The 25,475-nt window shown below is 47.8% G+C and overlaps 1 protein-coding gene and 1 long non-coding RNA gene across 8 annotated transcripts in view; one reads left to right on the top strand and one right to left on the bottom strand.

Moving 5' to 3' along the window:
- The window catches only part of zeb2a (zinc finger E-box binding homeobox 2a), a 42,743-nt gene extending 20,688 nt beyond the window's left edge, over positions 1-22,055 (bottom strand). For 5 of the 7 annotated variants that reach the window (XM_085248342.1, XM_085248339.1, XM_085248341.1 and 2 more), the window contains exon 1: positions 21,127-21,375. In XM_085248342.1, the coding sequence (XP_085104468.1) occupies positions 21,127-21,199 (73 nt within the window). In that variant the 5' untranslated portion in view covers positions 21,200-21,375. Of the gene's footprint in view, positions 1-21,126; positions 21,376-21,909 lie in introns of those variants that run through there. The other 2 variants (XM_085248337.1, XM_085248338.1) reach the window with 2 other exon arrangements.
- Positions 20,529-24,769, top strand: LOC146557341 (uncharacterized). Its single transcript, XR_014888864.1, has 4 exons — positions 20,529-20,650; positions 23,149-23,219; positions 23,335-23,402; positions 24,483-24,769. It is a non-coding gene; the product is annotated as an uncharacterized LOC146557341 (long non-coding RNA).
- The last annotated feature ends 706 nt before the right edge of the window (positions 24,770-25,475 follow it).

Below are 25,475 nucleotides of genomic sequence, written 5' to 3' on the forward strand. Positions count from 1 at the left end.
TGATGAATACCTTCTCACAGCAGCGTTACTAAAACTTTCCCTCCAATAATTCACGACTGCAGGTATTTTAGCTTCCCGCCGCTCTGGGAAACAACAGGCGGTGCGCGCCCGTCTCATTGCTTCTTAAAGCTCGCTGTCAGTTTCTGCCGTCACACTCACCGACTCGCTGCTGGATCAGGACCATCTTCACACAGCAACGGTCCTAATCCGGATCACAGAGCTCCCATATAGGGACCGGACTCACTACAACACCTGATCCTACCTCAGCCCACATCCCTCCAACACTCAGCTGAACACCAGCCAGTCAAACCTCTGCCACCAGCAGGCAGCGGCATCAAACCCACGCTCAGTTTGGGGCCTGTGCTGAGTCTGACCGTCAGCTCAGTGTAAGTGAAACAGTAAAAAATGGCACTTTAATAAACCCATAAACAACAGAAGGTAAGGGATCAATCACATGAATCAAAGGCTGTAAAGTCAGCAGGTGTACTGAGACACGAGTCCGTTACTGTAACAACACGGGCCGCCATTTCACGAGCTGATCGACCACATGACTCACATCTGCGACGTCTGTTCCAGGTATTGCTTCACTGCGGACTGACTGGACTTCGGAGGTATTTTAGGTTCGTTCCTGGAACAGTTTGAGGTAGTGAAACTGCTGATGGAGTCACTTTAACTTTGACTCACAAGACCTTTGTGGACAAAGAGAGCAAACCACAACCTGCCGCCGGACACAACCGCTGGGCACGGAGGAGCAGAAGAAGAAACCGCTGCTGTCAGCACATTCACAGTTCACCCAGAGTCACCATTTCACAGGCTTCTGTTTGCTCCTGACTGCTAACAGTAAAACCAAATCCAGAGCAGCTAGCACGTAGCAAGGTGCTAACATGTAACGGTTAACCTTTAGCTAATTGTTAAATGTTAGCACGTAGCAGAGCTAACATATAATGGTTAACTTTTAAGTACTAGCTAGCACGAGTAACCAGCTAAAACCGAGCTTATCTTACCGTACTTTATGCTATCTTATAGTAAGTCAACTAATTCACTTAGAAGAAAGCGCCAAGCAGCTGTAAACTATAGCTAACCCATATGGAAAAGAAATAGTAAAAGCTTACATGATTTACTCATGAAAGTGGCCACTTTCTCATTACTTTCATATATTGTTTTAGTAAGTATCCAAAACATACAAGTTTCATTTATATAATTTTTCAAGGGGTCTTATATCTGTTTTCACTCTTGTATGCTTTTCATACAAGTTTCACACAAGACAGATACAAACTTTATAAGGTTTATATAAATCTTTTCCATATGGGAAATCATGAAGTAACCTGATCCTCTATACATGAGTGTAGCTGTCAGAACTGCATGCCCACACACCGACTGTGTTAAAGAGTAAACACAAAGCTAACAACAAAGAAATCGCATTTATAAACTGTCTCACGTTTGTTCTGAAGTAATGATTCCAGTCCATTTTTAATGGCATACATAGTAAACTGTACACGACAATGATGAATAATTATCCAGAGTGTGGAGAACCAATCAGAGCAAATAAAGAGTGAAGCAAAAGAAGAGCAGCTAATGAGACGGTTTCAGGCCTGACGAGCAGAGCGGCTGCAGGCAGACGTGGACACGTGTTTGTGATTGTTGTAGCTGTGAGGTCAGTTTAAACGCCGTCTTTAAATCTTCTTAATCCAAAGGTCATTTGACCTTTTCCAGAACGTTCTCCTACAATAATGACATTATTTACATGTGTTCTTTGTTACCTGCTTGGTTATAAAATATATTTTACCCTCATCATCTGTAATAAATTTAATTACTGAATGAACCTCTAAACTCAATCTTACATACTCGTTAAATCTAACTTATAATTGAGAACTACTTTTTTCAGACATGACTTCTGGGACAGAGTCCTCCCTGAACTACACTGGTCCCTCGTTTATCACGGGAGTTACGTTCTAAATATAACCAGCGATCGGTGAAATCTATGAAGTAGCCAGCTTTATTTTTTACAATTATTAAACTTTTCTCTCCTGTTTAAAAACTCTCAAAGTTCAAACCTTCGTGGAAAATAAGTCCAGTATTATAGAATGAAACCAAAATCACCTGGAGGTGACGACGTTTCGTCGACATTGGTGTGTTTGTTGGGGAGCAAACTTATAAACATACAGTACAGCACTTCACTGTCACACTGCTGGTGATCGAAGATTTAAGTAAATTTGACAAGCTGAACACATTAGCTCTCCCCCAAAACGTAGGCCGCATCCTTGGGAGGACCCGGCCTTCGCGGTCTGCGTGGGCCGGTTCCTTCGAAGACCGAGAAGGCCAGAAGTGCGAGGCTGTGAAATGGGACGGTCTAGCCTTCAGATTTGTGTCACCACTGTCTCGGTGGAGTTTAATAAACTCGGCCGTCTGCTCCTTGCTATCTAAAATATAACAGGACACTAGCATAAATTCTCGACTGTCTCACACTTCTGTTTAATCAGCTGTGTGAAAATCCCGGAGGAACCCAGCCGACGGATTAATAAAGTTTTATTTAATCTTATCTAATCTAGTAACTTTGATCTCAGTCAAACCGATTTACTCTGGAACAAATAAAACATCAAAAAAAAAGCCAAACAATTACATTTTTTAATGACTTATATATCATGTTTAACCTGAGTAGCGAAAGACAGCGGGAGTCCGCTGCTCTCGCCGGGTCGAGAGACCACTGAGTGACCACCGGCTAGCTATCGAGCGGGTGGGTAACAGACGTCTCCGAAAATGTCGGCACACTTTTGCAAATATGCGATGTCTTGATAAACGAGCAGATATTTAGAGTTTACACAGCTAACTTCTCGCCTGAAAATATGTTAAAAGTTTGATTTTTCAACCCAGAAAGAGTAATAAGAGTAACATTAACACTAAGTAGCTGCCGCCATTGTTGCCTTCAGAGGTGAAGGACCGACAGGAACTGAAGTGTCATTAGAGCAGGTCAGCGCTTGCGGTCGCACCTTTGGACACACAGATGTGCTCATCCACCACGTGACCTGCGACCCCCATACAGTTGCTCTCACTGCACGCCATCGATGGCAGCAAGGAGCAGCCAGTGAGGTGACGGGAACTGACAGGCATTCTGTCCTCGGGGTCGAACTTTCCACTCAAGTGGCCGAGCGTTTGCGGGGCACACAAATCAAAGAAATGACTTCTGATGCATCGCACGCTCCTCGCTGTGAATCACTGACCAATCACAGGACTGACGGTGACTGACACCTGAGCATCCAGTGGTGTCATCATCAGGTGCTCCACACTTACTGGTCCCAGTTACAACCAGCAGGGAGTGTGGGTGGAGCGTACTGTCCACATACTTAAATAAAATGTGACATCACTACACAAGAAGTGATTTGACTTCCTGTGTACTCCTGAGCCTGCACGCCGGCGTGCCCGCAGCGAGTCGAGTCGCTGTGATGCTGCTGACCTGAGTGGGATCTGGGTGGGGGCGGGACAATGAGCCCGGTGTTACAGCGCTGTGGTCTCCATTAGACCTCTCAGGAGTCTCCACTTCCTGCTGCGGCTCAAAGGAAAAAAAAAAAAAAACGCCCTCATTTTACAAGGAAAAAGGTGGCCGCTCAAACTGAGCTCCCGTCACACACTCGACTCCAACCGAACTCCAACCGAACCCAGCACCCGCTGATCCTCAGCAAATGACCATCACACCTCAGACAACACGAACAAACTACAGACGCTCACTTCATCTCCATATTTGTGTATGTAGATGATGATGGTGGTGGTGATGAAGCAGCAGGTGCCTCCCTCGTCTGTCTGCTTAAAAACCACAAATGGCTGAGCGAGTCGCCGGGCGGCACTCAGAGCCTTTAAGTCCTCGCCGCACTTTACTCTTCCTCGTCTTTTATTCGTCCTCGTGACGTTAACGGCGAGCGTGCGGTCGAGCGGCTGCAAAGTGGACGGCGTGTTTTACTGGAAGTGGTCGTGGGAAATGAGAGAAAGATCAATTATCAGCTGATTTCCAACAGGCGACGAGGCGTTCGCTGCCCGATAGAAACGTTAGAAAATGAGGAAAGTGAAAGTGACATTTCCCTGAAGAGAAAGAACCGTGACGCTTGGTGGAAGAAATGTCTGAGAACCGTTCTGCCTCTGCGGTTATCACCTGACGGCGTGACGACGTTTTCCTCCATTTCTCTGTATCAGAGAGGAAATGAAAGACCCCGCCCTCATCAGGATGCACACACTCATCAAGGAGTCACCGGGCTCACAAACTGAGACTTTTCTGTGTTTGGCAGCGTCACAGACACACCTCACACCAACAGACCGTTCAGTCATGTAAGACCACCTGAGCAGGTGTTCGAGCGCAGCAGCAGCAGCTTCCTCTGTGACTCTCTGATGGTAATGGACCAGTTTTAACTGGTTCTCAGATCAGGGTTCAGGTCCAGCTCAGGTTAGACACTGACCCGAGAGACAATAACCCAGTGCGTCTCAAACCTGCACACACAGATCACATGATGAGCGGCGAGGACGAGCATTGCCTCAACTTCCTGAAAACTCTGATTGCACAACAAGTCTGCTTCATTACCTGATCGCAGCTGAAAAACAACTACTTCCGTCTTCTGTGAATAACAGGGAGGCGGGGAAGACCTCAAACAATACCACGGCCCATAATGCTCTCTGCTCCGAGGTCTCAGAGAGAGCAACACCCGCTCAGAGCAGCGAGGCAGAACCCGCAGAACCGGGGCCTTGAAACCACAATTTCAAAGTTCGGCTTAGAGTTGAGAGGAGATGTACGAGCAGCAGCTGAAAACCTTTTGGGTTAATGAGTTCATCGTCTTCATCATTAATCCTTTTATTCACCTCTTTCTTAAAGTCTTCACATGACCCAGCAGAACCTGACCCCAGACGTCCCCACAGTGGACAGCTGTCCTGTGGACACATCTGTCATAACTCAAACCATCCAGACTTTGAGGTTCTCGTGGAGCCGTATTTGGAATCTGAGGCCACACCGGTGTTCACAAGGACCGCCTCCTCTGATACCGTCACATCCTTGGCACTGACGTAACTGCAGAACGCAACAAAGCAACAGCTGTCCCGACACCTGCTGACAGCGCTGTGGTGTATATCATGCCCACAAGAGCATCAGCTGATCAGTGTGAGGTCACAACTAACCACCTGATGCTCAGGTGTTGAAAACTAGAACTCCTGTAACCTGGTAACAGTAACACGTCACTGTACAGTGATGACATCACCGCCTCTCAAAGGTTCATCTGCTGATCAGCTGATTCCAGTGTGGGGGGAGAAAACGTCACTTAACTCTCTGTCAGAGCCACCTACAGGTGTGTGTGTGTGTGTGTGTGTGTGTGTGTGTGTGTGTGTGTGTGTGTGTGTGTGTGTGTGTGTCAGTGTGTGTTAGGTGTGGTCTAAAGCCAGTACGATGCAGCATGAGTCAGGAATGAATAGAGACAGATGGAGAGACAAGCTACTATTTCAGTCCACACACACACACACACACACACACACACACACATACACACACACACACAGTGACACACACACACACACACACACACACATACACACACACACAGTGACACACACACACACACACACACACACAGTAACACACACACACACACACACACACACACACACACAGTGACACACACACACACAGACACACACACACACACACAGTGACACACACACACACACACACACACACACACACACACACACAGTAACACATACACACACACCAGCCCCTCCCTGCAGGAAGCAAGAATGTGGCTGCTCTGTGTGAGCAGCTCATCCACTTTCCTCCTCTGACCCTTTGAAACCAGTCCGCTGGTTCTAAGAGCTCTGGTGGTTCTGAGGCCCAGCCCGCTCGCTGAATGAGGTCCGTGGTGTGAGGAGACGCCTGTGTGTCAGAGTCATGGCTCCTCCCTCTGAGACGCTCCCCACAGCGCACCAGGAAGTCACAGCGAGAAGCAAGTGTGAAACACACTGCATGCAAAGCTAAGACCTGATTATTTCAGCTTCTGACGCAGTTTGGAAGTGACCTTTGAACTCTAATGGACAATCCCTTTCAGATCAACCAGGGGAGAGAGACCAGTTTATTAGGAACACCCGATCCTTCCATCCGCCCAGCATCACGTGGGCAGGCTCACAACAGCTCAGACCTGCCTCAAGTCCTCAGTTTGAGGCTGAAAAGCCTTCATCAGCCTTCATCATTCTATCCCTCCCCAGTCACGCTCTCACTGCTCTTCAAAATAAAAGTCCTTTATCCTGTCAACGAGTTAAAGCGTTTAACCAAAGCGACTTCATCTCTGATATGTCATCGGGTTTCATTCTGCACCCCGAGTGTGAGACAACAGCACACTAATGAGAGGAGGAGCGTGTGACAGAGCGCCACGTTAACAAGAGGAGGATGAAGAAGAGTTTGTCTTTGTCAACGAGCTGAAGAGGCTGTGAGAGAAGGAGCTCCGCTCACTAATCACAAACTCACAGGACACCCACCAATCAGAAGCAGGGACACAGCAGATGCTGAGTTCTGAACCACAGAGAGGAAGCAGGTGAGACAGGTGACAGGTGAGTTGGCATCACACAGGTAACCCAGTTCCTGTGTGCGTCCCTGGCATCACTCTGAGAACGGAAACTCTAACAAATGTCAGCAAAACCTAAAATAACTGAAAATTTCCTTCCTGTGCCCAGAAACCACCGCAGCCCTCTGATAGCGGGGGAATCCCTGTGTGTCACCGAAACCCCAGCTTCAACACTACTGATCTATTTCCAGCTCTTCTCCTGCTCTGAGCACATTTACAGAAAGTCAGAGCGAGCGCCTCCATCTGAGCATGTGAAGTCTGAGGTGGTGTCCCGCAGGGCTCCGCTCTCGGCCTGCCCAGGTACGCCCAGAGTCCACAGGCTTCTCTGTTCTCTCCAGGTGACTCACAGCAGGGAGCTCGACCTTCACTGCACACCTCCCTGTCCTGTTCCGTCTCAGTCTCACCTTACCCTCATAGTTAAATATGGATGAAAACATTTAGTGTCATATTCAAGCATTCTAATACTCCGCTCCATCAGAGTCACTCTGACAGGTGACAGCTTCATAGTTTGTCACCATTTTTATTCTTTGAGTCTAGGAACTTTAAAACAACATCTGCAGCAAAGAGTCAGAGGCAGCAGGTTTGACGTTTCTGGTGGTTCTGTTTATTCTGATGGTTCTATTGGCTCTAAAGATACGGATGCTTCTAATGATTCGGATGGTTCTGATGTTACGGAGTCGTCCTCCTGTATTCCTGCTGGAGCTGAGTGCAGAAGCCTGTGAAGCCTCTGAGTTTTACTGATGAGTGCACACATGAATAAATGCTCACAGTGTGAAACTCAAACGTGTGGCATCCTCACTCGCTCGCAGGAACATATTTCTTCTTTACTCACTGACATAAAGTCCCACAGACTGAATGAGTGCATGCGCAAGTTCAGTCGAGCCACCACGTCAGATGTTCCTGGGCTTCAAACGCCCAAATGTCCCCGACTCCAGGGACGTGAGGCGGCTTATGGCTGCCAAGCGGTCCTGAGGTCACAACCTCAGTGTCCGAGCAAAACAGGAAAGAGACAAACACATGCTGTCCATGCAGATCCGCAGGAACACGATTGTCTGAAAACTGTCCGAACACACTGAGGGCTGAACACTGCCAACACCACCCAGGAACCAGATCGAGAACAAGAGCAGGAACCAGACTGAGGCTCCGGTCTGTGAACGGGACAGCTGAGCAGAAACTTCAAACTTAAAGGAGCTGGACAAACACGAGGTTTCATCAGCTGACTCAGAGCGCGCTCAGTGAGTTCACGCTAAGACACGACCCACACAGCGCTGAAGGTTCAAACCTTCAGCCTCGGCGCGGAGGTGAGCGGAGCAGAATTGGGAAGTGTAAAAGAAGAAAAGGAAACAGAAGAAGAGTGTGAGGGCATAACGGGAGGTGTGTGTGTTCTCAGAAATAGAAGAAGAAGCAACAGTGCGGTGACGAGGTCGCCAAAGCCCAGAGAAGCGGTGTGTCAGCACATCGCAGCAGAGGGAAGTGAGGGCCGGCGAGCCGAGTGTCGACACGAGAAAGAGGAAGCCGGCCGTGTGACTGTTTATCTGCACTCGTTTTTACCTGCTTTCACACATCCGAGTGCCGCGCCGCACCGGAAAAACTAAAGCAGAAGAAGAAGAAGCAGAATTAGAGTGTGAGCAGAGAGAAACACTGCAAACACACACAGCCATACCAGAAAATAGCCACAACCCATCCCGGTGAATACTCAGAGCACTCAGCTACTGCAAATACTCACAGAGAGTTTCTGCTGAGGCTCATGACAGACTTCAGGTCTGGCCAGCAGCAGTACACAGAACTTCAGCACTTCCTGCTCGGGCTTAGAGGGTCAGCCTGAGGAAGTCAGGGAGCAGACCGCCATCGAGTTTAAAGACCACATGTTAGTTATTCATGGATGGTGGAGGGAGAAGTTCCCGTGAGCACTGAGTTCAGGAGCATCTTTAACCTGCTCATCAAACCCGGTCTGCACAGGTGAGAGGAGAACATAGGCTTTAAACACAGATGTGAGTGCGTGGCCCAGATGTGGCCCACAGCAGGCGGTGACCCAGGCTGACTCAGGTCAGGTTCACCTTTAACATGCCAAAACTCAGCCATGCTCCAACTGAGCTCGCTCAGTAAACGCCGTCACCGACAGGAGTCACACATGAATCATGACAGATTTGGTACAGCCCGGCTTACAGCTCATGGCGGGCTGATGGCGGTCTGTGCAGTCAGACAGCAGAGTGAAGGCTGCGAGTCGACTCGAGGCATCTGTGATCCTGCGTGAAGCTCAAACAGCTCCACCATGAAGCATCCAGGTCCTCCTCCTCTCGCTGCAGCGGCCGCAGAAAGCTCACGGCCTGCTCTGAGAATCTTGCCGCCCATCGCCATCGACCCGCTGGCCTTTCTTTGGCTACGGTCGATGACTCGAGCTGGGACTTCACTAAATTCTCTTCTGGTCCGTTGCACGAATACATGAGTCCGACGGCGATTATTGTCTGCCATCGCTCAGATCAATTTGCATTTAACCCAGATTCCAAAGAGGACTGTCAGAGAAACGGGGACAGGAAGCGGTCTTAACGCAGTCTTTGTGCGCGCCTCATCTCTGCTGGTCTACGCTCAGCCATAAATCACCGTCTTCACATTCAGCGTGCCAGACGCCCAGGACAAAAGAGGCTGCTGCGACCCCCCCCCCCCCAATACCCCGAGGCGGCCTGTGTCCACTGTGTCACCTAGTTCGGCCCCATGGGGGGAGGGGCTTTTCCCAGGCTCATTAGAGTGGTGAAGGCAAGGAGGGGTGGGGTTGTGTGGGGAGGCCAGCCTGGTGGGATCATTAGTTTCAGGTGAACTGGTTTACCCGGCAACTGGACAGACTCCCAATATAACCACTAAGAGCTGCACACTCACACCACAGGCAGCTCCCAGCTGCAGGTTCAGCTCGCGTCCAGGTGTCCCCACAGAGCCACGCATCAGCCAACCTTTTAGCATCAACGCTGTTAGCAGCAGGCTAAACGTCTGATGTCACTTCCTGTGCCAACGCCTCTGTAGCGTCAGGGTTAGCATGAACTAGTTGACGCACCGTCTGATGGCGAATGATGGCGCACAGCACTAGGCTAACACGCTGATCTGGCTGAAATGGTTCATCGTGTCAGCGCCAGTTTCCTCCAGCTTGCACACGTCTGAACATCAGCCATGTTCAGAGCACTGATGATGATGAGGTGCCTTCAGTGAGTCACCGGTGGTCCTCAAGCACGCTCTCCATCACAGCGTGCGGCTTTAACCTACATGTGCAACCGGATGCGGGCGCAATCACAGTGCCTCATCGACTGACCCGGTTACGCCCGTCATACTGTCACACCATTGCTGCTGTACCTCCATCCATGTGTGAAGCCACCCAGACTGTAACACGCCTCATGTGTGTCACAGCGATCGATCGCAAACACAACACGGCGAGAGAAGAAAGAGCACGCTTACATCAATGACCTCTATTGACCGAGCCGGGCGCATGCAGCCAGTGGGCGCTCACAAAGCCGGCCTTTCAAGTTCATCTGGACTGATGTAATAAAATTGACACATGCAGTCGGATGAATTCTGGGGCGCCGTTACCTAAACGCTGCCCTGCAAAGTGTTGTCTCCGCCCCTCACTGCAAACGAATCAATTACAGAGCAGCGTAATCCTGTTAGGGGCATGAATGCATACCTCCCCGCTGGCAGGTGCTGGCAGGCTGAGGGGCTTACTGGAGCAGGCCGTATCAAAGCCGGGGTTTATCTGCCACATTAGGGCTGCGGCGAGCAGCCGAGGACGAGCCGCTGCGCCTGTGCTCGGCGCCGACACAATGAGACCCTGTCCCGCGGCTTCCTCTCACTCGTCCACGGCTGAGCCTCAGAGGAGCTGTTATTTCTGATGCTGCACTCGCCTCACCAGGAAATCCATCCATACAAGATGTGAGATCCGTCAGAGGATGGGGATGGTTCAGCTCGTTTTGATGCGTGTGAGCTGATGAAGTTGAGTCGAGCTCAGGAAAAATGATCCTGAACCTTTACCCAGAATGCACTTAGTGACTGACAACCTGCTTTCTGCTCCACTGTTCAGCTGGAAACAGGCTGCAGACAGTGGGAGCTGATCTGGTGTCAGCCTGAAAGCTTCCTGTGATTTCTGCTGTTTATGGTGGTGCGAGGATCAACATATACACATGTGGAGGGGGGGGCATGGCTGCATGTTAACCACGTTTGACAGGCTGCACAAAAGGGTCAGAAGAGGGACACCTCGGGTCCCATGACGCAACCTGTACACCCCCCGCCCCATCGCCCTCCTCCTCCTCAGCAGCCAGACTTCCTGTTGCTCTCCCGTGCTGCCAGAGTGGTCACAGTTGACTGTAACGGCGCCGCGGCTCAGCGTGGTTACAGGACCGTTCCACACTCTGATCACTAACACACATCTACTTCCCGTGGACGATGATAAAAAGATCTATGAGGACAGGTTATTTCTGCTTGCATGTGTATCCTGCTGCTGTGACTTTGTCGTCCCAATGACTCTGAGCCACCGTACGTCGCCCGATGCGTTCTGACACATGTGTGTTGAGCTGTAATGAGGCGGCGTGGACAAAGGTGGCGGGCTGAGGGAGAATGAAGCGTCTGTCAGGCTGGGAGGGGGATTATTCTCCCCCTAACCTTTTCAGCTGCGCCTGCTCCTTTGATGGCTGACAGACTCACAAAGGCACCTGCCCCATCCCCGAGTGTCCCTCGCCGCCCCGGCCTCTCCTCCCCTGACCTGACCGGCATTCCTGGCCCACATGAGGTCCTCCCCATGGCTACCTTTATGCCCCCCACCCACACCAAAGTCTGATAATCCCACGGCAAACAGAGGCCGTGCACGAGACTTCTCACAGCCTCTCGGCTCAAAGGTGGACGACCGATCAGCCCGTCACCGTGGGAACTGAGGCCGGGAGAGAAATCAGTGAAAGGCATTGTGGGATCGGTGTGAGGAGGCGGTGTGGTGTCGGCGAACACGCAGACCGAGACTTTACAAAAAGATCTGAATGTGTCCTGTTCTCGATCTTTATTTAAATAGGAAGTTGTCTGATGTCACCCTGATCACATGGTCTCGTTTTAATCAAATGACTGTTCCAGTGGAAACGTGAAAAGAGCCCGTGTAAGCGACGATGTTTCATCTTCAGCGTCGCACTGACCCGTGGCTGTATGAATCCTCCCAGCAGCGAGGCGAACGTAGACTGTGCCGGCACGGCGCTCAGACACAAAAGAGAAGAAGAAGAAGGTTTCATCAGCCTTCAGCTGTCACAGCACTACACACATACATAGAGTCAGATGAGCCCTGAGGCCACGCCCACTCGTACTGCCACGCCCACTCATGCAGCCAATCATTTAACATGCTGGTGAGAACTGTAAGGACTCAGACTCATGTTCTGTGTTTCTTGGTGGACTTCCTGTTCAAATTTTTTACACAGTGTAAAAGATTTCCTTCATTCATTTCATTGCGTTCATTAGTCTGTGTGTGTTTGGACGATGACCTTCAGCCCGATGCTCCAGGTTGATGACTCCGATGAAGCTGAAGGCTCGGGGTATGTAATGAACCTGCAGTACACCCACCCAGTCCCTGCCTACACACTCGGTGCTTCTAACTGAGCGGGCTCGCCTCTTGTGGCTCGCTGCGTTCGGGTGTTCACAGCACCGCAGAGGTGGAGAAGTTTCCCTCAGCCCAGCTTCTTTGAGCAGCTTTGACAGGAGCGTCAGCTCCATTATCTCACTCTCTGAGGGCAATCCGTCAGGACCGGGCCCGAGGCAGTGAGCTCGCACCGAGCAGCGCCTCATTACTTTGCTTGGCAGATCAGTGACCGGGACGTGGCCCGAGGACGTTTGTCCGAGTGGACGGAAAATCCTCCTGAACTCTGGAGGTGAAAGTGAGCCAAGTCCTCGCGAGACACAAACTCAGAGAGATGGGCAGGAGAGCAAACTCTGTGCTCCTTCCAGGCCCCTTTAAAAACTGTTTAGAGGTCAGAGACGGGCCATCGGAGTCACAAACATTCGGTAGTCGTAGTTCAGTATTTCATTTCCAAACGGCTGCCGGGCTCGTCTCTCACACTCTCTGCCTGAGGCTCTGTAGGACCTCCAGCCCACTCAGCTGAAGATCAGCATCCGCCCACAATTTAACTCACTGCCTCTTCAGTCAGTCTGAACTGCCTCAGGATTCACCTGGCCCAGTACCATACCAGTACCATACCAGTACCATCTCTTAATGTCCTGATGAGCTCTGGTTGCCTCAGTGGTTTAAATCAGAACCGTGAGCAGGCCGTGGTGATGAACAGCAGGCAATAGGAACTGGGCGGGGCCTAAAGCTGGATATGGAGGTGTGTGTGTGTGTGCGTGCGTGCGTGCGTGTGCGTGTGTGTGTGTGTGTGTGTGTGTGTGTTCAAGAGTTATTCAGCTGTACGCTGGCTGGACACACAGATGTCCTGACACCTTAATCCAGCCATCCGTTATTGATTGTTCCCCCTGTGTGTGTGTGTGTGTGTGTGTGTGTGTGTGTGTGACCTTGCCGCAGGACCCAATCACACAAACCTTTGCTGTGAGGGAGGGGCCAATGAGAGTGTGAGTGCAGCAGAGCGAATGGCTCTGATCATGTGACGACCAAATGTAAACATTCAAAAATTAAAAAAGTGAAATTCAAGATAAATGAAGAATAAAAAGAAAAAAACTGAGAAACACACAAAGTTTATAAGAAGAAACGTAAAATAATATCTAACTAAAAATCTAAAACACATAACACCTTGTTTTAAAATGTATAAATGTAATTTAAACAGCAACAAATCATGAAATTATTTTTAAAGTCATAAATATATTAAAAAAGTGTAAAATTATGAAGTACAAACAAAAATAAATACAAGTTTAACCATTACAAAAATGAAACTCTTTCTTTTTAAAAATAAAAGTTATAACAAACAAAGCAAATGATCAGAATTATAAAAAAATACTAAAGTTAAAACATCCAAAACAAAAATTTGGTGATTTTTGTGTTTTAATTATGTTAAAACAGATTAAATTAAAAAATTAAATCTTTTAATGATTCTCACACCTGTTATACAGTCTGTGTGTGTGTCTGTGTGTGTCTGTGTCCAGGGCTGGACTGGGACAAAAAATTGGCCCGGGCATTTTGACTACAGGCCAGCCCACAGCGTGCATCACTGCCCATTGTGACAGTGATGTACAGTCTTGTTGGTATATGTGTGATTTCTGTACATTTTACATCAGATAAAAACTTTGGTTGTAAGATTCAGATAATTATTTAATAAAAGTGAAACATTTTAAATGAGAATAAGAAAGAAAAGTATTTCTTTGTGCCCCCCTCTCCCTGTTAATGCCCTACCTGCCCCCCTGGCAAAGCTTTGCTAGACCCGCCCCTGCACAGTTACCAGCTGTCAGCTACTTAGAAAAGGATCCTGGTGTTATTTATCTCTCAGAAACAGTTCATAACTTCCCTTCAACTCATTCATGTCACCTAAAAGGTAAACCTGTTTCTCCATCACAGCTCTGATGATTCAGTAAGGACATCTCCTGGTTTCATCTTCATGTTTCCCTCTCACCACATATCCAAACCATCATGACCAGCAGGTTTACAGCTGTGGCTCCAGCAAACATCAGCTGATACTAGAAAGTAATATTAAATAAATTCTAACAACAGCTGATCAAGCTTAAACGCGCTTCTGCTGTTGAACGCGACATCCACTAGTTTCCTCTTTCTGGCGCAAAGCGGGAGATAAACAAACAAGAGAGAAAAGCCGATCAGCTGATCATTGATCAGTTTCATGATTGAAGTGGCAACAGGAGAGAGAGGGGAGAGAATGAGAGGAGAAGAGGCCGCTGACAGCGTAAAGACGCAGAATAAATCCAGCTTTGTCTTTTTCATTGTAGCTGAAGTCCGGGACAAACTGTGTTCCTTTTCAGCTCAGTACGAAACGCGCAATATTTTCTCTGAATGCGAGACGATTCTGTTTTTTACGGGACGATTGGCAACTCTATCACTATCAGTAACATCATAGCACCAGCTGTATAGAAACTCCGTCATGTTAGCTAGCACTCAGTACGAAAAAGTCAGCACAACGAAAATAAACTCCACCTAAACTTGGTTTATATCTGACCCAGATAGACTGCAGGTCATAAATTCTTACCTGAAGTTCAGTTCACCTGACACTCGGACTGGCGGCCGCCTCAGGTCTCTGCTCCACCTGCCTCCCCTCCCCTCATCCACCTGCTGTTGTAGCTCCGCCATAGCCACCACCAAAAAACTGAGTTATTTTTACACAAAAAAAAAAAATCATCGGTCCACCGGCCAGTCCAGCTATGTGTGTGTGTGTGTGTGTGTGTGTGTGTGTGTGTGTGTGTTATCTGCACGGCGATCTCGGCCGTGACCTTGGCGGTGAACGTGTGTTTAGGCTAACGGCGACAAAGCGTCACCGGACGGCTCATCGCTCACTCATGAAGAAAATGTGCGCATGACACACACACACACGTCAGTCACCTTGAAACACGACAAACAGCAGAGAAGCACCAACACTGTTCCACTGCACACCAACCTGAGCATCACAGTCACCTGTTGAAGTCCCACTGTGAGCTCAGGAGCGATGACATCACCAGAGCAAACAGGCCTCCACAGAGCCGACACGTCTCACCTCCCACTTCTTCCTTTTCTAGAAATCAGCCTCAGAACAAGAAAAGCTGCAGCGCAACTTCATCTCAGAAACTGACGCGCTGACCTCATCAGGATTTCATTCGACCACAGACAGGAGGTACAGCCCACAGCGGGCCGACGGTACTCCCAATGGCGTGTCCAGCGGGGTGGCCTGGGGGGGCACAGGCCACCCCCCAAACCAGACTGGCCACCCCAGGTGCCACCCCAAAGGCAAAACAATAAAATTCAATCAAATATCAAATGTCCGATTATGTTTTCACGGTGACGCTCAGATATCCGAGTGTAAGTGAATGCAGCATCGCTTCTGCGCTATGTGCATCACGTTAGCAAAGGTAGGAGAGCCAAGCGCGAAAGACGGCACTGCAGGAAACAATTTTTCGGTGAAAGAAAATGAGGACAGAATAAATGTCCCGGTAAGTAATATCAAGTTTGTTGAGTTTAGTAAACTTCGGTGTAATTAGAATACCAAGGAAAAAAATAACACTTAAAGAATTATTGCAGCTGTGGAATATTTCAGACAGTATGCTACTGAGGGCAGCTAACATAAGAGTTATGAGTTATAAGATATAATCTAAGTCGTAACATTGCTGTATGGAGCTGCAGATTTGGTTGCAGGTTAACATAGCTGGACTGGCCATCGGGCATACCGGGCATATCCCCAGTGACTTATTTTTTTATTTTTTTTGTAACGGCATGAACAATGAGAGGTGGTGGATTGGCCAGATGCAGGTCGATGTGTAGAAATAACTCCGTTGTTTGGTGGTGGCTATGACGGGGCTTCCACAGAGGCAACAGGTGGATGAGGGAAGGGGAGGCAGGAGGAGAGACCCGAAGCAGCCGCCAGTCCGAGTGTCAGGTGAACTGAACTTCAGGTAAGAAGTTATGACCTGCAGTCTATCTGGGTCAGATATAAACTAAGTTTAGGTGGAGTTTATTTTCATGTTGCTGACTTTTTACTGTCAGTTGCAATAACTCGTACTGCGTTCTAGCCAGTTTGACGGAGTTTTTATACAGCTGGGTGGGTGCTATGATGTTACTGATAGTGAACTTTATTTTATTCATAAGGTTAGTAGAGTTGCCAACGGCTCCTTAAAAAAATGGAATGGTCCCTCATTCAGAGAAAATATTACACGTTTCGTATTGAGCTGAGAAGAGACGCAGTTTGTCCCGGACTTTAGCTAGAATGGAAAAAAGACACAAAGCTGGATTTATTCTGTCTTTATGCTGCACAGCTGCCTCTTCTCTCATTCTCTCCCCCTCCCTCTCCTGTTGCTACTTCAATCATGAAACTGATCAATGATCAGCTGATCGGCTTTTCTCTCTTGTTTGTTTATCGCCCACTTTGCGCCAGAAAGAGGAAACCAGCAGATGTTGCGCTAAACAACAGCAGCACGTTTAAGCTTGATCAGCTGTTGTTAGAATGTATTTAATATTAATTTCTAGTATCAGCTGATGTTTGCTGGAGCCACAGCTGTAAAGCTGCTGGTCATGATGTCTGTTTAGATATGTGGTGAGAGGGAAACATGAAGATGAAACCAGGAGATGTCCTTACTGAACCATCAGAGCTGAACAGGTGATGGAGAAACAGGTTTACCTTTTAGGTGACATGAATGAGTTGAAGTTATCAACTGTTTCTGAGAGATAAATAACACCAGGATCCTTTTTTATGTAGCTGACAGCTGGTAACTGTGCAGGGGCGGGTCTAGCAAAGTTTTGCCAGGGGGCCAGGTAGGGCATTAACAGGGAAAGGTGGGCACAAAGAAATACTTTTCTTTCTTATTCTCATTTAAAATACCTAGTTTTTATTAAATAATTATCTAAATCTTACAACCAAAGTTTTTATCTGACGTAAAATGTATAGAAATCATACATATACCAACAAGACTGTACATCACTGTCACAACAGGGTTTGTTTTCAGTCAAAGTCTTTATGGCTTTACTACCTGGTGGGTCGGTCTGTAGTAAAAATGCCCAATTTTTTTGTCCCAGTCCAGCCCTGCAGGTTAATACTGGCAGTGTCACCATGCCAGCTGACTGTATTTTATCATCAGCCAGTGTTGTTCTTTATCAATATTACCAAAGTTTACCATAAGGCAGCATAGAAAGTATTTACTTGCTTTCAGGTTTTATTCAAATGTTAGTCTTTTCAGTTGTTTCCCCACTTTTTTCCTGTTTCAAAATCAAACACCAGTTTGTGAGAAGATTATCTTCTTTTTTTAACAGGCAGATAAAGTTTTGCATTGGCATTGGCTAATTTGTCAATTGTTTGTTACAAATGTTCGTATTTTAATTTTCAAAAATGTTTTTGCCCAAAACATATGTGCACTATATGTCAGTAAAAATACTATGCAAATATTGCTGTCCTTGAATGCTGAGTAAGCACTGACAAAGCACTGATTGTATCTCTTGTACTTTATCAACGCAGTATCTAAAAACTTTGCACCGTAGTGGTTAAAATCTCATTCTAATAAGAGTTAAAAGTGCATTTGGTTATTAGGTTTATAGGATTATTGAATTATGGTTAAGGGTTGGTAGAATTTTTTTTTTAAACATTATCTGCCAATTAAATATGCCACCCTTCTCCAAATCTGTGCCCCTACCTGGCCCCCCCAACAAAAATTTTCTAGACACGCCACTGGGTACTCCGGCAGAACGTGTGAGGAACCCGAGAGGCCGATCTCAGCTCAGAGACACGTCCACAGGACTGTTCGTAAAGACCTATTTTACAACTTACACACGATCCACAGAAATGCAGGAGAACGCACGTCTGCCTCGAACAACAAGAAAGATTTCTGAATAAAAATGTTAAAGTAAAAACACCACACACGCCTGACAGAACGACAAAAGTCTGAAGAAATCAGAAATCAGGTGCTTTCTATTTTTAATGAACTTTAATCACACTCATCCACGATGAACGCGTCAGTCTGAAGTCACTGTTTCTGTTGGTCATGTGACAGTGATGTCACTGTGATTGGGATGTTTTATTTTGGCGGGACAGCATTAAGCAGACTCCGTGTTGTTAATACAATTTGAACAAAGGGCCCGTTCTTCGGCGAGCCAACCGGGCTCCTCCTCCCTGTCCCACCAGAGGTGTTTGCTGTTTGGCTCCTGCAGGGGGGGGGGATAATCTGCTGTCTTTCACAATAAAAGCGTACTGGGAGGGCACGGGCTCAAAAATTAGGGATTCATATCACATGCTGCATTTTAAACTTGATTCCTGACCTGTGAGGGAGCTGCTGATGCTGCAGCACAGCGGAGGGACGAGGCAGGCGGGCAATCCTGCACATGCACGCACACGCACACACGTTCATTTAAACACATTAAAGCTGCTCTCTAAATCCTCGTTAGTCGTTCTTGTAGAAATTATTCTTTGACGAGAGTTGAACATCAAAATTCAACGAAAACCAGAAGAAAAACATGAAAAATAAAATTAAATCCAGAAAAACAAAAACAGGATTCATTTAAAATAAAATATATTTTGTGTCACACAGAAAAGTAAAGGTGAGAAAAGGAGGACATCCCACCGTGAATATTCAAAAAACGAAAGACTGAAACAAATGTGATGGGCGGGACCAAAGCTGTGACATCATGAACACATTTAATAAACATCCCCCGACCCCGTCAGCAGACAGCTGCGTGTTTAAGGGTCGCCATAAAGTTCAGAGGATGAGTCGGGGCGAGGGAAACGAAGCTGAGCGCAAATCGTAGGGGGAGGGGCTTAATGCAGGCCGTACACATACCTTCATCCACCTTCCTACTTTCTTTTATTAACCTCACTGCTTTTCTCTGCCCTCCATCTTTCTTTTCATGTGAGGCGGCGTAGCGAGCGTCCCCGACGGCGCTGCAGCCTCTGAGTGCTGATTAAGGATGAAGAGAGCAGTGCTTTCTTTGTTCTGCCCCCAGGGGGGCGCTTACTGAGGAGGGGGCAGATATGAAAGACATTGAGGTCAGGGAGGAGGAGGAGGAGGAGGAGGAGGAGAGTGATGGCACGGCAACGGACCAGGGAGCTTTACAGGACGTAAACCTGGACCGTCACCAATGGACAGGCACACAGCAGGTCTTAAGGGGGGGGTCAACACATCAGCCAGTTTACACACACACACACACACACACACACACACACACACACACACACACACACACAACTGTAAAACACACGAAGTGAAAATATTTGACGACCGAACGATGAAGAGCTGTCAGTAAAATCCCCCCAAAGTGGTGAGGCACATGCACTGGGCACACACACACACACTGACCTGTCAGGGGTCACCTGCTGATCTGGGATCCGCCTGAATGCTGGAATCAGCTGACTGCAAACGTTACAGGTGTTCGGGCCTGCAGTGAGGACCAACAGTCTGAGCCTCAGCGTGTTTCTGAGTATTTCCTGAACAGTTGTGTGTTTGTGCGTATTTACAGCTCGTCTGCAGCGGTGCTCGTGAGCGGCGAGCATGCTTCGTGTTCAGTGTCCGACACATTTCAGTAAATTGACAGCATCTCTGTCTCTGAATAAAAACCTTACCAACATGAAACACTCAGCTGTGACGGCAGACACACATGCACACAGACACACACAAACACAGCAGAGTGTGCATGACCTCTGCTGATGTTGGATCGCATGTGGAGGCGAGGTTTATCAGAGCTCGCCTTCAGCGTTCGCCACATAATCCACAAAAACCTCCATCAGCCGCACACTGCTACGTCCACACATCTATGAGGCTGAAACCACCAGGTCCACCTTCTGGTCCTGTTCCAGATCCTGGTTCAAGTTCAGGTCCAGGCTCTGCTCTGTGTTTGTGTCACAGATGCTGCTTTAAAGCGGCTCCTGCACCGCCGGCACAATGACACGGCTGTGAGACATGTGGCATGAATGGTGCAGCAGGCAGCCTGACACGGCTGCAGGGGGGGTCGTCCCCCCCCCCCCCCCCACCCACCCACCCACACACACAGAGTCGTTGCTGCCGGCAGCTCGGCTGTGCAGGAATTCTCAACTCACACAGACAGACTTGGACTCAAACCTGTGATTTCTTCACCACATCAGCTCCGTTTAAATTTAAACGTGTCCCAAAAACAAAGCCATGCGCACTTTTATGACATGTGACCTCCTCCTTCTCCTCAGAAGGAGGAGAAGAAACCACGGAGACTCCGAGAAAAACCAGCGGGACAAACAGCTGCAGCCTCACAGCTGGATGGGACAGCCAGAGGTGGAGGAGGCCCTTCAGATCCTCTTACACCCCCCCCCCCCCCAACCGTCACCGTGACCTCCAGTCCATCAACAACAACCCACCCACCCCCCAGGGGCCCCGAGAGGAGGAGACGAGCCACATCCAGAGACGGGGACAAACCACAGCAGCGTGAAAACACAGGAGACAAAATATTTCGTTGTACTATTGTACATGTATGTATATATATATACACACACATACACTGTGCATGACCGTGCAGAGACAGTAAACAGTTATCTTGTATCTCATCTAATGAAAACAAATGATTTGATTTTCCCGGATTTTGCGTTTGTGAGGCTCAAACGTGTTTCGAGGAAATTAAAGTTTAAATGTTTCAACCAAAATTCACAAAGTGTGACACAAAAACTCAAACAGCCCAAACTCTCTTTCACTTCCGGTCCCTCTCACCTGTCCGTTTGTTTGTTTTCACATAAAATAAACAAACATGGAAATGAACTCCACGGCTCAGCGCGGACCCGCAGGTCTGCGCGCGGGTAACGGTCCTCGTGCCCGGCAGAGCGCAGACCTCCGCCCCGCCCGGAGCAGCGCCTCCCGGTCCCGTCAGAAAGTTTGAGGCCGGCGGGACGCGCCGTGTCCGGGGCTGTGACAATGTGTGAGTCAGTGTGTGAGTCGGTGTGTGTATTCGTACCGTTCTTCCTCCGGGGGTTGGCCTGTTTTCGCCTCTTGCAGCGGGGACCCTCCGCCATGATCTCCGGCTTCATTGATCACTGAGTCCGCGACTCCTGCTGCTCCTGCTGACGGCGGCACAACACACAGTAAATCCCGGAGCAGCAGCTCCTCGCGGACCTCGCGCTCACACTAACGTGCGCACACTTTGCGCTTACTTTCTGGGAGTTTGCGCACCTCCGCCCCGCGTGCCCGTCCGCCTGATCTGAGCGGAGTGTGTGCCGCTGTGACAGAGGAGGAGGAGACACACACACACACACACACACACACACACACACACACACACACACACACACACCGACTAACACTGATACTGACACACAAGTCAAACATACACTCTCGGTCCCTCCTCCTGTCAGTGAACTTGTTGATTTTAGGTGTAAAATTAAAACCAATCACTCATCGATACATGATCGATATTAGAGTATCAGGCCGAGAGCGCGCTTATATAAGCTCAACATTCAGGCCTGCAGTTGTATAATCGTGCGCGCGCAGGTCAACATTTCCCATCTCATCCGGAGCGAGAGCGGGGAGCGGAGCGCAGGCACGCCGGGAACGACCTCATCCTCCCCGGCCAGCCTGCCTCCATCCACCCGCTCCCGGCCCCGGAGTGCAGGCTCAACACCTGCATCCGGATAATACCTGGTGGCGGGAGCGCGCCCGCCTGCGCTCACCTGTCCGGACAGGTAGAGCAGGCAGGTGAGCAGAGCGCATTGATTGGAGGAGAGGAGGAACGGCCACCTACCGGCAGGCTGCTCGGTTCCGGGAGGAGGCGGCAGGGAGGCAGGAGAGCCTCCCGCAGAGCGCTACCAGAGTCCGGCCACAGAGTCCCGCTGAGTCGAAGCGGAGAGTCCGGGCTGCGGGTCGGGCTGCTCCGGTGTGCGCGTGCTCCTCCCGCCGTCACCGATTTTCTGTCCGCATCACAAACAGCGCGAGAGCCTCGGCAGCACGCGCCACCTATCTGCGCGAGGAGGAATAATGACCCCCCCCCCCCCCCCCAAACACACACACACACACACACACACACACACTTTAATTTGCAGGTTCCTGTGTCCATACGCGCTCACCTGAGCCTGCACCTGATTGGCTCACAGGTAGATTACCTGGACAGGTGAAGTCGCTATATGCAGAGGCACGCGCTGCGCTCACTGAGCTGCAGATCACAAGCACGCGCAGACTGTTCCGAACTCCGCAGGTGTTTCTCACGTGGAACAGTGGTCACGTGGTTCTTTTTTAGTTTGACCAACAGATGAAAGAAGCTGACGTTACATTTCAACAATGAAAAAAAAACTAATAAACTTTGTTAATAAAATATTATTTAAATTCGTAAAATCATATTTTAAAAAAGTTTTGACTTCAAAGAAAGAAAATCTAAAAATACGTTTATAACGATAATAAAATATGTCTTTTATTTTAATACCGGTAAAAATATGCTAAATTCAACATGAAATATATTTGTATACATTTATATTATCTGGTAAAAATGCACTTACTTTATTTAAAAGAGATGAAAATGCAACTGAATAAACATGTAAACATTTTGTTTACAGTTGTTAAAAGAATCATAAAAAAGCAAAAATAGAAAAGAAATAAAAACAGAACTGAATGATTCTTTATCATCATCATCGTCGTTGTCCTGCAGCTCCACCAGAAATCCATCCGCAATCTTTGTGCTCAACACACACACAGTCTTGTTTTCATATCCTTGTGGGGCATTGACACAATGCTTACCCTAACCATCAAAAAAGACCCCTAATTCTTAGCCTAAACCAAACCATAACTGTAACTCTGTCACTAAAACCACATTTTAAGCCTTAAAATGACCTTCAAACTTTGTCCCCATAAGGACTGCTGGTCCCCACAAGTATAGGAGCATGCCGGTGTTTGGTCCTCACACAGATGTCTAAACACACATACACACACACACACTCTCTCCCGTGACCCCCCCACCCACCTGATCCTGATCATCTGCCTGTTCCTGCAGGTGAACTTTGACCTTTCCTTTCTTGTCCAGCACCATCACCCATGTGATGGGTGGGAGGCGGAGTCACACAGGTGGGTGATAATCTGTGATGAGAAGTGGATTACCTCAGTTTGTGGTTTGAGTATGGGTGGGGGTGGGGGTATTAAAGGGGTATTACACTAATCACAGTTGTAAATGTCCCATTAGGCTTACAGCAGGAGCGTGGTCACATCTGGCTTCAGTTATCATCTGCAGCTGCATGGCAGCGAGAACAGGTGAACATCAGGTCATGTGACCTGTTAAAGGTTTGAGCCGTTTGTTCTGTACATAAAAACCTGCGGTGCTTAAAGTGAGGCACGCGGGCCCCCAGGGGCCCTGAGGGAGGTGTAAGTCAACCTGTGGCTAAAGACAGACTTCCTGATTTCCTGAGTTCCTCAATGCAGACAGGATAACTTCCTGGGAAGTGTCTGGACCTCTATAACTCTCTGTCCTCCAATAGTCATTGTTATGAATATAGTTACAGCTATACTTACAGGTGCATCTGCATAGTTACAGTTACATCTACAGTTATAGTTAAAACTGTAACTGTTCAGATAAAATGTAACTATTCACATACAACTGCAACTATAACTGTAAGTATAACTGTAACTATAGCTGTAACTGTAGATGTAACCGTATATACAGTTATAGTTACATCTACAGTTACATTTACATTTACAGTTATATAGTTACAGTTGCATCTGCATAGTTACAGTTATAGTTACACTTTTATCTAAAGTCATAGTTACATCTACAGTTGCATTTAGAGTTATGCTGTTAGTTATAGTTCTATAAATATATATACATACATTCTAGTTACAGTTACATTTACAGTTATAGTTACAGTTACATTTACAGTTATAGCTACAGTTACAGTTACATCTACAATTATATTTACAGTTGCAGATACTGTTATAGTTACAGATAGGAACAGGAGGCAAATCCAGAAACACAGAGCGTTACAAGGAAGCGTTATGTTGTTCCTAGAGTATTTAAAAGTAGAATGGGAGGCAGAGCCTTCAGTTTTCAGGCCCCTCTTCTGTGGAACCAGCTTCCAGTTTGGATTCAGGAGACAGACACTATTTCTACTTTCAAGATTAGGCTTCAAACTTTCCTTTTTGCTAAAGCATATAGTTAGGGCTGGACCAGGTGACCCTGGATCCTCCCTTAGTTATGCTGCAATAGACGTAGGCTGCCGGGGATTCCCATGATGCATTGAGTTTTTCCTTTCCAGTCACCTTTCTCACTCACTATGTGTTAACAGACCTCTCTGCATTGAATCATATCTGTTATTAATCTCTGTCTCTCTTCCACAGGGTGTCTTTATCCTGTCTTCCTTCTCTCACCCCAACCAATCACAGCAGATGGCCCCGCCCCTCCTTGAGCCTGGTTCTGCCGGAGGTTTCTTCCTATTAAAAGGGAGTTTTTCCTTCCCACTGTCCCCAAAGTGCTTGCTCATAGGGGTTCATATGATTGTTGGGTTTTTCTCTGTATCTATTATTGTACGATCTACTGTACAATATAAAGCACCTTGAGGCAACTGTTGTTGTGTTTTGGCGCTGTATAAATAAAATAAAATTGAATTGAATTGAATTGAAGACTTGAAGCGAATGATGAGGTGAACTCAGTCAGACAATAACAAGGGTTACAGGAAGTAAAAACTATAAAACACACGAGGAGTTAACCTTCCAAACCTCTGATATCTAACGTGTACAGCATCAAACATCAGTCCCATTAATCCCTGAGCAGGTTTACAGATGGACCTCCTCTGTCTGGGCTCCAACCTTCATCACTGTAGCCTCCTCTCCTACTTTGTCCTCCCAAGTAAAAGCTGCAGAGCTTTTCAGACGCTTTGACTTTCAATTAGCATGAGCGGCTCAGCAGGAGCCTGCAGGAGGATTAACTTGTACCTGTGAAAAGCCCGGCAGGTAGACAGAGCGCCAGGCTGTGGTGAAGGAGAAGGAGAGTCTTATTGCTCCTCTTTAATACCAGCAGAGTGAGCAGGATGAAGGATGTGCAGGCTCAGGTCCTCATTTCACCTCTGCACACTGTAAGAAACCTTTCATCAGATACAGTAAAGGTCAAAGTTCAGGTGTGTCCACACAGAAAATATCCAGGAGTTGCTTAGAGAAGCTGTGGGATGTCTGGAAGTATCTCTTTAAAAAGCTGCCACCTGAGACCTGGAGAACAGGAAGAGCAGGTATGGATGGATAACTGACCACAGCAAAGGCAGTTGAAGCTGTTAAGGAAAAATACATTTTCTAGTGCTTATTTGCTGTGTATTTTGTTTTATGTATTTTAATAACAGG

This window comes from Mchenga conophoros, linkage group LG16 (genome assembly GCF_057382185.1).
Source record: "Mchenga conophoros isolate Kocher_MC1m ecotype Shallow Benthic linkage group LG16, M_conophoros_male_GT1.1, whole genome shotgun sequence".
Classification (NCBI taxonomy): domain Eukaryota; kingdom Metazoa; phylum Chordata; class Actinopteri; order Cichliformes; family Cichlidae; genus Mchenga; species Mchenga conophoros.